Source organism: Triticum dicoccoides, chromosome 5A, assembly GCF_002162155.2.
Source record: "Triticum dicoccoides isolate Atlit2015 ecotype Zavitan chromosome 5A, WEW_v2.0, whole genome shotgun sequence".
NCBI lineage: Eukaryota > Viridiplantae > Streptophyta > Magnoliopsida > Poales > Poaceae > Triticum > Triticum dicoccoides.
Window position 1 is genome coordinate 599,219,621 of NC_041388.1, and position 15,331 is coordinate 599,234,951.

A 15,331-nucleotide genomic window follows, 5' to 3' on the forward strand; every position below is an offset into this window, starting at 1 on the left:
AACTTCTGATGAAATTCCAACTTCAATCATTTGTAGTTCCATGCTCCCATATCATCACATAGCCTATACGATGTCAATGCATCCCGCTTCAAAGATAAAGGGAAGACCTTCTTCTTCATAACATCATGGGGCATATCTGCAAGCTTAAATAATCCACAAACTTCATCCACATATATTAGGTGCTCATCAGGATGTAATGTTCCATCTCCTATAAAAGGATTAGCTAGCAGTTTTTCTACCATACCCGAAGGAATTTCAAAGTAGACATTTTCATTTTCAGTAGGTTCAGTAGGTTGAGTAGGTTGAGGAGCAACTCTTTGCTCTACTGGTCGAGGTGAAGATACCCCCAACAAGCCCCTCGGAGAATTACTTTCCATAGTAACAAGTGACAGTAAATTTCAGCACACTATATAAATTTTTCCTTACCAAATTCCACCTACCAAAGGCGTTTCACTCCCCGGCAACGGTGCCAGAAAAGAGTCTTGATGACCCACAAGTATAGGGGATCTATCGTAGTCCTTTCGATAAGTAAGAGTGTCGAACCCAATGAGGAGCAGAAGAAAATGATTAGCGGTTTTTAGCAAGGTATTCTCTGCAAGCACTAAAATTATAGATAACATATAGTTTTGTGATAAGATAATTTGTAACGAGCAACAAGTAAAAAAAGTAAATAAAGTGCAGAAAGGTGGCCCAATCCTTTTTGTAGCAAAGGATAAGCCTGGACAAACTCTTATATGAAGTAAAGCGCTCCCGAGGACACATGGGAATTATCGTCAAGCTAGTTTTCATCACGTTCATATAATTCGCATGCGGTACTTTGATAATCTAATATGTGGGTGGACTGGTGCTTGGGTGCTATCCTTACTTGGACGAGCATCACACTTATGATTAACCCCCATTGCAAGCATCCGCAACTACAACAGAAGTATTAAGGTAAACCTAACCATAGCATGAAACATATGGATCCAAATCAGCCCCTTACGAAGCAACACATAAACTAGGGTTTAAGCTTCTGTCACTCTAGCAACCCATCATCTACTTATTACTTCCTAATGCCTTCCTCTAGGCCCAAATAATGGTGAAGTGTCATGTAGTCGACGTTCACGTAACACCACTAGAGGAGAGACAACATACATCTCATCAAAATATCGAATGAATACCAAATTCACATTACTACTAATAGCAAGACTTCTCCCATGTCCTCGGGAACAATCGTAACTACTCACAAAGCATATTCATGTTCATAATCAGAGGGGTATTAATATGCATATAGGATCTGAACATATGATCTTCCACCAAATAAACCAACTAGTATCAACTACGAGGAGTAATCAACACTACTAGCAACCTACAGGTACCAATCCCAGACTTAGAGACAGGAATTGGATACAAGAGATGAACTAGGGTTTGAGAGGAGATGGTGCTGGTGAAGATGTTGATGAGATTGCCCCCCTCCCGATGAGAGGAGCGTTGGTGATGACGATGGCGATTATTTCCCCCTCTCAGAGGGAAGTATCCCCGGTAGAACAGCTCCGCCGGAGCCCTAGATTGATTCCGCCAAGGTTCCGCCTCGTGGCGGCGGAGTCTCGTCCCGAAAGCTTGCTTATGATTTTTTCCTCAACGAAAGACTCCATATAGCAGAAGATGGGCATCGGAGGGCCACCAGGGGGCCCATGAGGCAGGGGGGCGCGCCCCCCACCCTCGTGGCCAGGGTGTGGGCCCCCTCTAGAACTTCTTGCGCTCAGTATTTTTTATATATTCTGAGAATAGCTTCCGTGAAGTTTCATGACTTTTGGAGCTGTGCAGAATAGGTCTATAATATTTGCTCCTTTTCCAGCCCAGAATTCCAGCTGTCGGCATTCTCCCTCTTTATGTAAACCTTGTAAAATAAGAGAGAATAGGCATAAGTGTTGTGACATAATGTGTAATAACAGTCCATAATGCAATAAATATCACTATAAAAGCATGATGCAAAATGGACGTATCAATGGCGGTCATCTCCTTCTTCTGGTCCGACACCAGCCCCATCCAGAGAGCTTTGGCGGGGGAGGAATCCATGATGGGAGTGGTGCGGAGAGGGATCGAAGGCGGATGACCGCGGCTATAGCTGAGGCAGCGGTTTATATAGCAATGGTGGGCGGCAGAGGGACACATGGATGACGCCGGTGGAGACGCCTCGGCAACCACGTGCTACCAATGTGGCTGGCAGACGGACGGATATGCAGCCGCCGTGTTGTTTGAACGTGCGACAGTCGCCTGCACCGGGAGCGGCGTTCTCTCGGCTGGTGCGTTGCTTCAATGCTAGCGTCAGTGAGTGGTCGCGTCCGTTCTGGTCGGGCATGAATTCAGGCGCTGATGCTCTGGAGCGGCACTGACCGAAAATGCACGAGAGGGGGAGGGGCTTTTGGTGGTTCAAGGCGGTCAGAACTGGGTGTGGGATCGGTCTGAACTTCCGCAAAACCCGCCATGTTTGTCTCTGATTTGCAGGAGAAATCGCATCCGGACCGCGCCACGGATCGACACATGATCGTGTTGGATGGCTTCCACGGTCCGAACGCATGAGATATGTTTGCGGGTCGGTGTTGAAGATGCCTAGAACTCATAGCTGCCCAGCTAGGAGTGAAAAATGGAGGGGCTGTTTGGTTTGTGACTAAACTTTGCCAAAAATTGCCACACCTAAGGTTAGGTAAGTTTGACCAACTTAGGTGAATGTTTGGTTCAAGCCACATCTTTGACAAGCCACACTTGAGCCCCACATGGCATACACACAAAAAAAATATGGCAAAATTCCCTTAGGCTTGCCAACTTATAGCTCTCATTTTGATGAACTAATCTTAGACAAGTTTGGCAAAATGTGTGATAATATATGGCAATACCAGTCCTAGAACCAAACAGCCCCAGACTTCAATAGCGTGCGCAGCACAACAAAATTGACTAGATGTGCACATGGTGCACATGCTTTGTTTCATCGACATGGTTCTCGTTGAGAGTTCCTTGTTTCCAAAGGAAAAGCCCACCAGATTCAGTTTGGCTTGGCCTCGCCCTCCATGTACGAACCACGATCGAACCATGCATTGTGACACCACCAAAGGAAAAACTCTGATGGAGTCCACCTCATTGACATGGCTCCCGTTGAGAGTTGCTTGCTTCCAAAGAAAAATCCACACCAGATCCAGTTCGAGTTGGCCTTTGCAGCCGAGAGGAAAGAGGGATCTCGAGCCAGCGACGCACGAGCAACAAGACAAAGCCACGGCCTCCACGTACGAACCATCGTGACACGAGCCCTAGAAACTCTGGCTTAGCCCACCTCATCGCCATGGACGTCAGGCATGGCGTATGCAAACTGTACCGCAGGCATGGCGCTACGCTGAGCCTTCTAGAACAAGGCGAAGCGCGCGCGCTATATCCTTATATATAGGCCGCCATGCAAGGATGCTGCCACTGCCACACAGCACACACATCCAATCAACCTGAGACCTCAAGTGTCACGGCTCGAGACACATCACCTCCCCCGGACCACGGTTAGCAATGGATAAGGCGTACATTGCCATCCTCACCATCGCCTTCCTCTTCCTGATCCACTACGTTCTGGGCAATGGCCGGCGCGGCGGCAAGGGCGCCGCGCAGCTGCCGCCGAGCCCCCCGGCCATCCCGTTCCTCGGCCACCTCCACCTCCTGGAGAAGCCGTTCCATGCCGCGCTGCGCCGCCTCGCCGCGCGCCTCGGCCCGGTCTTCTCGCTGCGGCTCGGCTCGCGCCGCGCCGTTGTGGTCTCCTCGGCGGAGTGCGCCAGGGAGTGCTTCACGGAGCACGACGTGACGTTCGCCAACCGGCCCCGGTTCCCCTCGCAGCTGCTCGTCTCCTTCGACGGCGCCGCGCTCGTCACGTCCAGCTACGGCCCGCACTGGCGCAACCTCCGCCGCGTCGCCGCCGTGCAGCTGCTCTCCGCGCACCGCGTCGCCTGCATGTCTGGCGTCATCGCTGGCGAGGTGCGCGCCATGGCGCGCCGGCTGTTCCGCGCCGCCGCGGCGTCCCCCGGCGGCGATGGCGCCGCGCGGGTCCAGCTGAAGCGGAGGCTCTTCGAGCTCTCCCTCAGCGTGCTCATGGAGACCATCGCCCAGACCAAGGCGACCCGGTCGGAGGCCGACGCCGACACGGACATGTCCGTGGAGGCCCAGGAGTTCAAGAAGGTGGTGGACGAGCTCATCCCGTACCTCGGCGCCGCCAACACGTGGGATTACCTGCCGGTGTTGCGGTGGTTCGACGTGTTCGGCGTGAGGAACAAGATCCTGGCCGCCGTGAGCAGGAGGGACGCCTTCATGCTGCGTCTCATCGACAACGAGCGCCGGAGGCTCGACGACGCTGGCACCGAAGGCGACAAGAAGAGCATGATCGCCGTGCTCCTCAATCTGCAGAAGACGGAGCCGGAGGTGTACGCCGATACCATGATCACGGCTCTCTGCGCGGTGAGCTATCCTGTTTCCACCTCCTCTTCTCGCTTGGTCTCTCTCTAATCCATGTTAATTACTACTACAATTTTGCTAAAGCATACTTTCTCGGTCCAGTGAAGAGTGTACATCTATAAATTTTAGGACAAGTTATGGACTTGAGTGAAAAAAATGCATTGGAAAGGTGCAAGCCACCATCTCTCTCATCTTTAATTATCCAGCCCTCAATGAGTTAAGTGCATGTACAAATTAAGAAGATCATGTGCAGATTGCTATTGGTCTTGATTGCCGTGTGATGAGAGAGAAGTATTTTTTCCCACTTTAAAGTGCATTAAGAAAATAGAAGTACACTCTTTTATGGACAAATTTTAAAGCTAGATATACACTCTTCACTGGACGGAGGGAGTATCTAGATATGTTTCAAGTATTGCACATCTAAGCTTGATTTTACGTTAAAATTCGTGCAAGTATTTTTTATTTATAATTTATTAACTCATTCTAGATGTGCAATAACTAAAGCACATCTAAATACAGATCCTTCTTTGTCTTAGTTTTTCTTCACCAAGGCAATTACTACCTTTGTCCTGATTTATTAATCATTTTTGTATTCCGTGTCAAAATTTAATCTTAAATTTAACCAACAAAATGCTAATACATGTCATAAATAATATAATTAAAACCTTATGGTCAAATATAAATCCAATGATATAGTTTTTTATGATATAATTTTTTATAACATGCATTAATATTTTGTTAGTTAAATTTTTAGTCAAAAATTGACACAAAATACAAATAAGACTTATAAACCATGACGGAGGTAGCTACCAGTACATCCTTTAAGATTAAGTCAACAGACAGACAGCAGCACGACGAGAGTCAGTCTAGCCATCACTCTAATTTTTTATTTATCATGCATCGTGAAATACTACTAGAGGCCACGCGACGTAGGGACTGCAGGAGCATATGGGACCAGAATACTATCGTGGTGTATATGGGTTCAGTACTTCAGCGGTCAGTGGGTCACTAGCTAGCCAGCCCGGTAGATAACGCCATATCACTTGGTGATGGATCCAACATGTCATGTCAGTGCGCAAGTGAGCAGACTTTGGCTGTTGTGCTAGTGACAGTGCACCGACGATAAACTAAAACTCGTGCTAGTGACGATATGTCTCTTCTCCCCAATCTGATAAACTAAAACTCGTGGAGGCAATCATACTCATGTCACGATCTCACTATACTCATTTTCTTGGTGAATTCTCTGCACAATTACTCACGCCACCATCTCACCAATAACCCTCGTTTTCTCAATGGACTATGTGCAGAATTTATTTGGGGCCGGAACGGAGACCACGTCGACGACGACGGAGTGGGCGATGTCGCTGCTGCTGAACCACCCGGCGGCGCTCAAAAAGGCGCAGGCCGAGATCGACGCGGCCGTGGGCACCTCCCGGCTGGTGACCGCCGACGACGTGCCACGGCTGGCCTACCTGCAGTGCATCGTGAGCGAGACGCTGCGGCTGTACCCGGCGGCGCCGATGCTGCTGCCGCACGAGTCCTCGGCAGACTGCAAGGTGGGCGGCTACAACGTGCCGAGCGGCACGATGCTGATGGTGAACGCGTACGCCATCCACCGGGACCCGGCGGCGTGGGAGCGGCCGCTGGAGTTCGTCCCGGAGCGGTTCGAGGACGGGAAGGCCGAGGGGCGGTTCATGATCCCGTTCGGGATGGGCCGCCGGCGGTGCCCCGGGGAGACGCTGGCGCTGCGGACCATCGGCATGGTGCTGGCCACGCTGGTGCAGTGCTTCGACTGGGAGCGCGTCGACGGCGCGGAGGTGGACATGACGGAGGGCGGCGGGCTCACCATCCCCAAGGTCGTGCCACTCGAGGCCGTGTGCAGGCCGCGCCCGGCCATGCGCGACGTGCTTCAGAGCCTCTGATGGCCGAACTTCTTGGCATCGTGGTTTTGATAGCCTGCTGATGTAGTAAATAAACTTGTGACTTTGTGTGAGCAGAGTCAGGCTAGCTATCATCGTATGTAAATTACAGGTACGTGTCAGGGTTTTGTGAGAACCAGCTAAGCTATCTAGGTAGTTAGCTCGTGGATCCAGGTAGTACCAAACCAGCAATTTGTAATTTAGTTTGTATCAAGAATGTTTCATATGGGGTAACTATTCATATCATCTCTCTGTAAAATTGCAATTCAAAAAATGTAGGGTACGAACGTTCATGATTTGGGCTTACACTGATCTGGGCATGCGAGGGGAAGGCAGTTTCACTTAGAATCTCAGATCTTACACCGCAAAAAAAAAAAAGAATCTCAGATCTTAGAATCAAAACTATTTTTTTTCGGTATTTGCAAATAAGCAGGTAATAGAAAGATAAGGAAATGAAAGCGGGAATACCCACCTGTGAATTGTTTTGCAGTGGTTTTGCTATTTATCAGTTGTCTCAAAACGGAATTTAGACAAGTAATTCTTTGGACGAGAGAAAGCAGCGCTCCGAGGTCCGGGGCAACACGACGAGGCTGATCAAGGACCGCGACAATGCCAACCATGGCCTCGGCATAGGCGAGGACGAGGGTTCACACATGCTTGATGGGGCCCCTTTTCGTTTTGCTACCGCCAGGAGTGGATGGAACCTGATCTCGAGACACGGCTAGGAGCGGATGAAACGCGATAGGTGGGAGGAAGAAGATGAGCGGGAAGCCGTTGGATGGGCCTTCAATGGTTCGGCCAAAAAGGACGGTGTAGGATGTTTAGACGCTGATGCATATTATGTTGTCGCATTTTCATGTTGTTTGGTCCCATTTTCTTATGATTTCCACCGTAGTTTACAACTTATGCCAAACACAAAATCCCAAAAGGTGTATGGAGATTGTTTGTTGCTATAGTTTGCTGATCGTGGATCTCTTTGCTTAGGGCTGTTTTTTTTTTCCTTTTTACGTCGCCTATGCATTGTTTGATCTTATATGACTCTGTTCGCCAACATGTTTTTTTGTGCCTGTCGATGTTGGCTGGGTGATGTTTTATTTTGTGTCAATAAAATCCACACATTGTCGGAAAAGAAGGTGTCAGCACTAAGCAGCATTCTGTTGTTGATTCTTGCTTACCTAAGCACCGTTGGGTTAGGTCAGGAATGGTTTCCGTTTGAGGTGCAGCCGTGCAGGACTCTGGCTGGTACACCCCAATCGCGTCTCAACGTGAGACTACGGTACACAAAAGCAAATCTCCGGACGCACGTCTGTTTCCACAAGGCCACCAGGGTCACCCTTGTTTTTTTTGAGCATCAGTACAGACACAAGCGCTCATATACACGCGCATACACTCATTCCTATGAATGCACACACGCATACCCTACCCCTATGAGCACCTTCGAGAGACTGAGCCGCCATATTATCTTGAGATTTACGAAGTCACCGTAAGCGCCTCGTCGTCGAGGGAACGTCTTCTTTCACTGAAAGCGCATCGCCGGAAATCCTGAAATAAATCCAGGAATAATGCGAGTACCAGGATTTGAATCCTGGTTGATTGGAAATACCACTGTCCACCTAACCAACTCAATCACATGTTGATTCGCAGGGTCACCCTTGTTGACGGGTGGGTTTTCATGGACGCACCCGGCACAAGCAAAACACGGCACGGCGGGCAAAAATCCGTGATGCAGGAGAACCGAGGTGCGGGCCGGCCGACGACGGCGTTCCCCTCCACCCGAGGCGATGTGCGTGACGACTGACGAGGCAGCGTTAACAGTTCAGTAAAAAAAAACAGTTCAGTACAACGTCGAAGATGGAAAAATGCAATGAAGCCTGTAAGCATCTTATTGAGTCTATGCATGAGGAGTGCCGAAACTGCCAGTGGCATCGTTCTTATCTGTCAAGTTCACAAGCCCTACAATGGCCTGCCATTACTCGTCAATCACAACAACTTCATGATAAATGGGTACAGCAACGGGCAGCGTACATGTCAAGGACCTCGGTGCCCAAGACAGCAGGACCTCGACTACGTAGTTCATAGTCTCGGTTGATAGGAGCGCTAGGGTTTTTGCCTAACTGCTCAATGGTGCAGGAGAAGAGATTAGGAGTAGAGGAGGAGGTAGGAGATAATGATTTATTGCTTGCGTCAAAGGGTGCAGATTACATGATATATAAAGGCCTTATGGGCTTCTAACAAACTAGGAAACTAACTACTCCTGGACTCCTAACAAACTAGGAAACTAACTACTCCTGGACTCTAGGAACCAACGCAGGATCAGGACTCTGTGGCCGTCGGCTGCTGCCCCTGGGCGCGCGACCCGCGCCTGTACGCAGCGCCCCACATGACATCTCTCCCCCCCTCGACGAGCAGCTCGTCCTCGAGCTGAAAAGCGGGGTAGCGCTCGATGAAACTGTCAAGATCCTCCCATGTAGTTGATGATGCTGCTTCACCCTTCCAGTGGACGAGCAGCTGGCGAACGCCGCGTGCTAGTCGTGCACGAGTCACGCGCTCCGGTTCTGGAACAGCCGCCCCGTTGTGGATCGGAGGCAATCCCGGTGGTGCAGTTGGAGGCGTGCCGAAGAACTTCTTGAGGAGGCCCACGTGGAACACGTCATGGAGGCGCGAGCGTGCCGGAAGCTCAAGGCGGTAGGCCACGTCGTTGACGACCTCTGAAATGCGGTACGGCCCATAGAAGCGTGGCTTGAGCTTGCCCCTGGTTGGCAGGTTGAGAGAGGACGCGGCGCACTGGCGAAGACGAAGCCAGACCCAATCGCCCACGTCATGCCGAATGTCTCGATGGCGTCTGTCGTAGTAGGACTTGTAGACCGCTTGTGCCTGCTGTAGACGATAGCGGACGTCCGCGAGTAGCTCCTGGCCACTGCGACCACCCGTGTATCGCCCGGCTCGTAAGAGCGAATAGTGGGAGGGTCACGGCCATACACAAGCTTGAACGGAGTTTCTTGGGTCGCTGTCTGGTAGGCGGTGTTGTATATGTACTCAGCCCAGGGAAGCCATCGGAGCCACTGCCTGGGACGATCCCCGGTGAGACAACGGAGGTACATCACAATGATCTTGTTAGCAGCCTCCGTTTGGCCATCCGACTGTGGATGAAACGCCGTCGTCATGTGCAGCTTGGTCCCGGTGAGGCGCATGAGCTCCCGCCAAAAAGCCGAGGTGAAGACGGGGTCGCGGTCAGAGACCATGGACTGCGGGACGCCATGGAGACGCACAATCTCAGCGAAGAACACCTGCGCCACTGATTCCGTCGTGTACGGGTGGGCCAGCGCCACAAAGTGGCAGTACTTGCTGAAGCGATCTACCACGGTGAGGATAACAGACTTCCCGCCCACACGAGGGAGCGCTTCTACGAAATCGATGCCGACGTCAGTCCACACGGCCGTGGGCACCGGCAGTGGCAGCAGCAGACCGGCTGGGTGCAAGTGCTCGGACTTGTACCGCTGGCAAGTACCACAGGCGCGGACATACTCCTGCACCGTCTTGCGAAGGTTAGGTGTGTGGAAGTCGCGACGGAGACGATGCAGCATGCGCAGGACGCCTTCGTGTCCATCATCGTGCACTGCGGTAAGAAGCTCCTGGAGTAGTGGGGATGTTGGCGGGATGTAGAGGCGGCCGTTAAAAGTGACGAGGCCGTCGGAGAGCGCCCACGGCAGCTGCCAAGCGCCTGCCGTTATATCCTCGCGCAGCGCGACGAGTGCTGGGTTGGTGGATGAAGCTTGCCGTAGGCGGTCGATGAAGTCGAAGTGAGGACCAGATATAGCCATGACCCCCGTCTCTTCCGTGTCGCGGCGGGAAAGGTCATCCGCCACCGTGTTTGTACTACCGGCCTTGTACTCCACAGTGAAATCGAAACCCAGTAGTTTGCCGACCCAGTGGTGCTGCGGAATGGTTGCCAAGCGTTGGTCAAGGAGGAATTTGAGACTGTAGTGGTCAGTTTTTACCACAAATCGGCGCCCCCAGAGGTAAGGTCGCCAATGGCGAATAGCGAGCACCAGGCCAATGAGTTCCCGTTCATATGCCGCTAGAGAACGGTGACGAGGCGCGGCCGGCCGGCTGAAGAAGGCCACCGGGTGCTGATCTTGGAGAAGGACGGCGCTGAAACCGTATGTAGACGCGTCACACTCGACGATGAACGGCCGTGTGAAATCGGGCAACGCGAGCACGGGAGCCGTGGTGACCGCCGTCTTGAGGGCGGTAAAAGCTGCTGCCGCCTCCGACGACCATGAGAAGCCGTCCTTGCGAAGCAGGGCCGTCAGGGGCGCGGCGACCACGCCAAACTCCTTGACAAACTTGCGGTAGTACCCTGCAAGACCGAGAAACCCCCGGACCGCGCGCGCCGAGCGAGGCTGCGGCCAGTCGGCCACGGCCTGCACTTTTTCCGGACCCATGGCCACTCCGGACGCGGAGATGGTGTGACCCAGGTAGGAGATCGACTCGACGGCGAACGAGCATTTGGACCTCTTGACGAAGAGCCGGTGCTGGTGCAGAATGGTAAAGATGGTGCGCACATGGCGAAGATGATCGACCCATGACTCGCTGAATATGAGGATGTCGTCGAAGAAGACGAGAACGAAACGGCGCAGGTACGGCCGCAGCAGATCGTTCATGAGTGCCTGGAACATCGCCGGCGCGTTGCAGAGGCCGAACGGCATCACCAGGAACTCGTAGAGGCCGTCGTGGGTAAGGAAGGCAGTCTTTGGGATGTCCTCCGCACGCATCCGCACCTGGTGGTAGCCGGAGCGTAAGTCGACTTGGTGAATAAACGAGCGCGCCGGAGCTCGTTGAGGAGTTCGTCCACCACCGGAATTGGAAACGCATCCTTGATGGTGATGGCGTTCAGGGCGCGGTAGTCGATGCAGAAGCGCCAGGACCCGTCGGGCTTGCGGACCAGCAGTACCAGCGATGAGAATGCGGAACGACTTGCTCGGATGATGCCCTGGGCGACCATGGCGGCGCACTGACGCTCCAGCTCGTCCTTGTGCGCGGCCGGGTAGCGATACGGACGGACGGCCACCGGGGCGGAGCCGGGCAGCAGGGTGATGCCGTGGTCGCGGCTGCGGAGTGGTGGTACGCCGGAGGGTTCGGCGAAGATGCGTCAAACTCGGTGAGGATGGCGTCGAGGAAATCGCGGCCATTGCATGATTGCAGGGCTGGCCCGTCCGGTCCGGCAAGGCCGCGCCAGTAGACCCGATGGCCCCTCCGCCAGAACGTCATGGAGAGGGCGCGGAAATCCCACAGGATCGGTCCAAGCGTCGCCAGCCATTGCGTGCCCAAGACGACATCGTAGCCGGCGAGCGGCAAGGCGAGGAAATCCTCCGAGAACGCCTCCTGGTCGATGCGGAAGGAGACGGCGCGGTATGCGCCCTGGCATGGAACACGCTCGCCGTTGGCCACCGTGACACGCATCTTCTCGGTGGTGGGGAATGGCAGTGTAGCACGAGCAGCCGCCTCCTCGGCGATGAAGTTGTGGGTTGAGCCTAAGTCGATCAGGGCGAGGAGGGAGACACCCCCGAGGGTGACATGCATCTGCATGGTCTCGCTCGTGCGCACGCCGGAGATCGCGTGGAGCGAGATCCGAGGGTTGGCCGGCGAGGCATCAGCGGTGGCGGAGGCCGTGTCGTCGTCGTCGTCCGGCGCCAGGTCGAGGAGAAAGATGCGCTGGCAGACGCGGTTGTGGCCCCTGCCAAACTTCTCATTACAATTGAAGCATAGGCCCAGGCGACGGCGTTCCTCCATCTCTGTCTGTGACAGGCGTTTGATTGGGCGCCCTTTGGCAGACTAGGAGCAGGGGGTGCGGCTGGTAGAGCCGGTGCGGGGGGCGCGAGGCGTGGTACGGGCGCCGGCAGGATGCCCTTCTGCTGAAAACGCACCGGTGGCGCGGAGGTGAGCGCGCACTGGTCGCGCAACTCCAACTTGCGGGCGAGGCTCACGGAGACGGCGAGGGACTGCGGGTTGTGGATTTCCACGTCGAGGCTGAGGGGTGGCTGGAGTCCCGCGGTGAAGATCTGAACCTTCTGTGTCTCTGATAAGATGCCTGCCCGAGGGAGGAGCGCCTCAAACCGCTCCTGGAAGTCGACTACGGACGTTGTGCGCTTGCACGCCATTAGTTCGCCCAGCGGGTTAGCGTGTAGAGGTGGCCCGAAGCGGAGGTTGAGCAGCTCGGAGAAGCGGCGCCACGGTGGAGTGCCCTCGTCACGCTGGACCTGCATGTACCACAGCTGGGCAGAACCCTCAAGGTTGTAGGACGCCATCCAGACTTTTTCCTCCTCGGCGATCCGTTGTTGATGGAAGAAGGACTCGCATCTATTGAGGAAAGCGAGCGGATCTGACTTGCCGTCGAACTTGGGAAGTCCATCTTCTGAAACCGGGGCGGGCGATCATTGTGGTCCTGCCCATCGTGGGCGCCGGCAGCGCTCGACGAGGAGGTGGACTTGTCCTTCTGGAGCGTGGAGACGGACGTCTGCAGGGACGCCACCGTTGCAGTCAAGGCCTCGATCATCGTGGCCAGATCAGCGGTGGTTGGTTTTGCCATGCCGGAAGTGACCGAGACGGCGGCGGATGGTGGCGATGGAGGTGTGCTTGGCGCGGACGCAGGGGTGGCGGCGGGCTGCGGATGGAGCGCCGACGAGGAAGAGGATCGTCTGGAACCTGATACCAAGTTGCAAGGACCTCGGTGCCCAAAACAGCAGGACCTCGACTAAGTAGTTCGTAGTCTCGGTTGATAGGAGCGCTAGGATTTTTGCCTAACTGCTCAATGGTGCAGGAGAAGAGATTAGGAGTAGAGGAGGAGGTAGGAGATAATGATTTATTGCTTGCGTCAAAGGGTGCAGATTACAGGATATATAAAGGCCTTATGGGCTTCTAACAAACTAGGAAACTAACTACTCCTAGACTCCTAACAAACTAGAAAACTAACTACTTCTAGACTCTAGGAACCAACGCACGATCAGGACTCTGTGGCCGTCGGCTGCTGCCCTGGGCGCGCGATCCGCGCGCGCGCGACCCACGCCTGTACGCAGCGCCCCACATGACAGTACATCTACAACACATGCAAACAGAATGGTGACCACGCTCCAACAGCCATGGATCGATGTACCAAACACAGGTACGGTAGAGGTGTCTTGGCAGGTTAACCGGGTATCTTCAGCTTCTGGGTCTTCTGCATCACGACAGGCAGCTTGCGGGCGACGAGATTCGGGTCTGCGTATGCCGCAGAATCGGAAGGATACCCTTCCTACATTATGTGGAAAATGGATTAGAAAGTAAATTTAATACGCTCTAACATTTTGCAGTTAACTTGCTCAAAGGAAAGTACTACTTGGTTGAGAGAGAGCATACCGCAGACATGACAGCAAATGTTGCTTCCCTCCAGCACAGTTCACGTAGCACCACCGGCTTCGCTTCCTTAGAGCATCTCCAGTGGTTTGTCTAAATTTAATAATCCATATCTACATATACACAATGGTGTAAAAAAAATTCCAGCGGATTGTCTATATACATGATGTCTATATTATTCACTCTCATAGGAGTATATTTTAATAGTATCTTATAGCAGCTATATTTTCTAAAAATCTTATGTTGGTCATTTCTGAGTTGTTTTCATTTACTTTTTTATCTGCAAGACATACAAAGGAGAAAATAAACCAGCCGCGAAATCATTTTAGGTTCAGCACTAGCAACACCCTATATAATTTACGACAAATAAACAATAGCAACAGGTTCAGCCCTGATGAGGCGCGGTCCTGGCGCAACAGCCTTCGTGACCAGCGTTGGCGCGGCCGCCTCCCTGCCGACGTCCTCCAATTTCTCTGAATTGGTGCATGGACGAGCTCATGAGCCAGCATTTTTGGTTTGGACATTGTGGCTTGGTTGTCCAAATATGAACGACGGGTAGCTAGTTTGTAAATTTTAGACGACACAATAGACAAGCCACTGAAGATGTTTTTTGGCATGTGGTAATCTAAATTTGGCATAGACCATCATTTACACAAGCCACTAGAGATGCTCTTAAGAGCATGTCCAATAGCTTGTCTATATGGATGTTTATATTCGTTTTCCACGATGTGAGCCTAAAACAGGCGTCCAACAGCTCAGACAAACGGTGTTGCTTGCGCAGCAAGGCGACGTGGCCCGGGCCTAGGAGGTGGCATTCCGCTGGGCTGGCCCAACGCCAGAGCTCATCGACCTCACCAGCCCAGAGAGGACGACGATGTTGGGGAACGCAGTAATTTCAAAAAAAATTCCTACGCACACGCAAGATCTATCATGGTGATGCATAGCAACGAGAAGGGAAGAGTGTTGTCCGCGTACCCTCGTAGACCGTAAGTAGAAGCGTTATGACAACACGGTTGATGTAGTCGTACGTCTTTTTGATCCGACCGGTCCTAGTACCGAAAATACGGCACCTCCGCGATTTGCACGCGTTCGGCTCGGTGACATCCCACGAACTCTCGATCCAGCTGCGTGTCGAGGGAGAGCTTCGTCAGCACGACGGCGTGATGACGGCGATGATGAAGCTACCGGCGCAGGGCTTCGCCTAAGCACTACGACGATATGACCGCGGTGGATTATGGTGGAGGGGGGCACCGCACACGGCTAAAAGCAATCAACTTGTGTGTTCTAGGGTGCCCCCTTGCCCCCGTATATAAAGGAGCAAGGGGGAGGTTGGCCGGCCCTAGTGGCGCGCCAAGGGAGGAGGAATCCTCCTCCTAATAGGAGTAGGATTCCTCCTTTCCTAGTCCTACTAGGAGGAGAAGGGGAAAGAAGGAAAGGAGATGAAGAGGAGAAGGAAAGGGGGGCGCGCCCCCCTTCCTAGTCCAATTCGAACTCCCTATAGGGGAGGGGGCGCGGCTGCCTCTTGTGGGCTGCCTCCCCTCTTCCCTATGGCCCATGTA

The 15,331-nt window shown here is 53.1% G+C and overlaps 1 protein-coding gene across 1 annotated transcript; it reads left to right on the forward strand.

Moving 5' to 3' along the window:
• The first annotated feature begins 3,433 nt into the window (after positions 1-3,433).
• Positions 3,434-6,632, forward strand: LOC119303228 (cytochrome P450 81Q32-like). The gene is made up of 2 exons (XM_037580335.1): positions 3,434-4,464; positions 5,769-6,632. Exons 1-2 carry the CDS (start codon positions 3,529-3,531, stop codon positions 6,381-6,383), a joined length of 1,551 nt encoding a protein of 516 aa, XP_037436232.1. The 5' UTR covers positions 3,434-3,528; the 3' UTR covers positions 6,384-6,632.
• Positions 6,633-15,331: the final 8,699 nt, after the last annotated feature.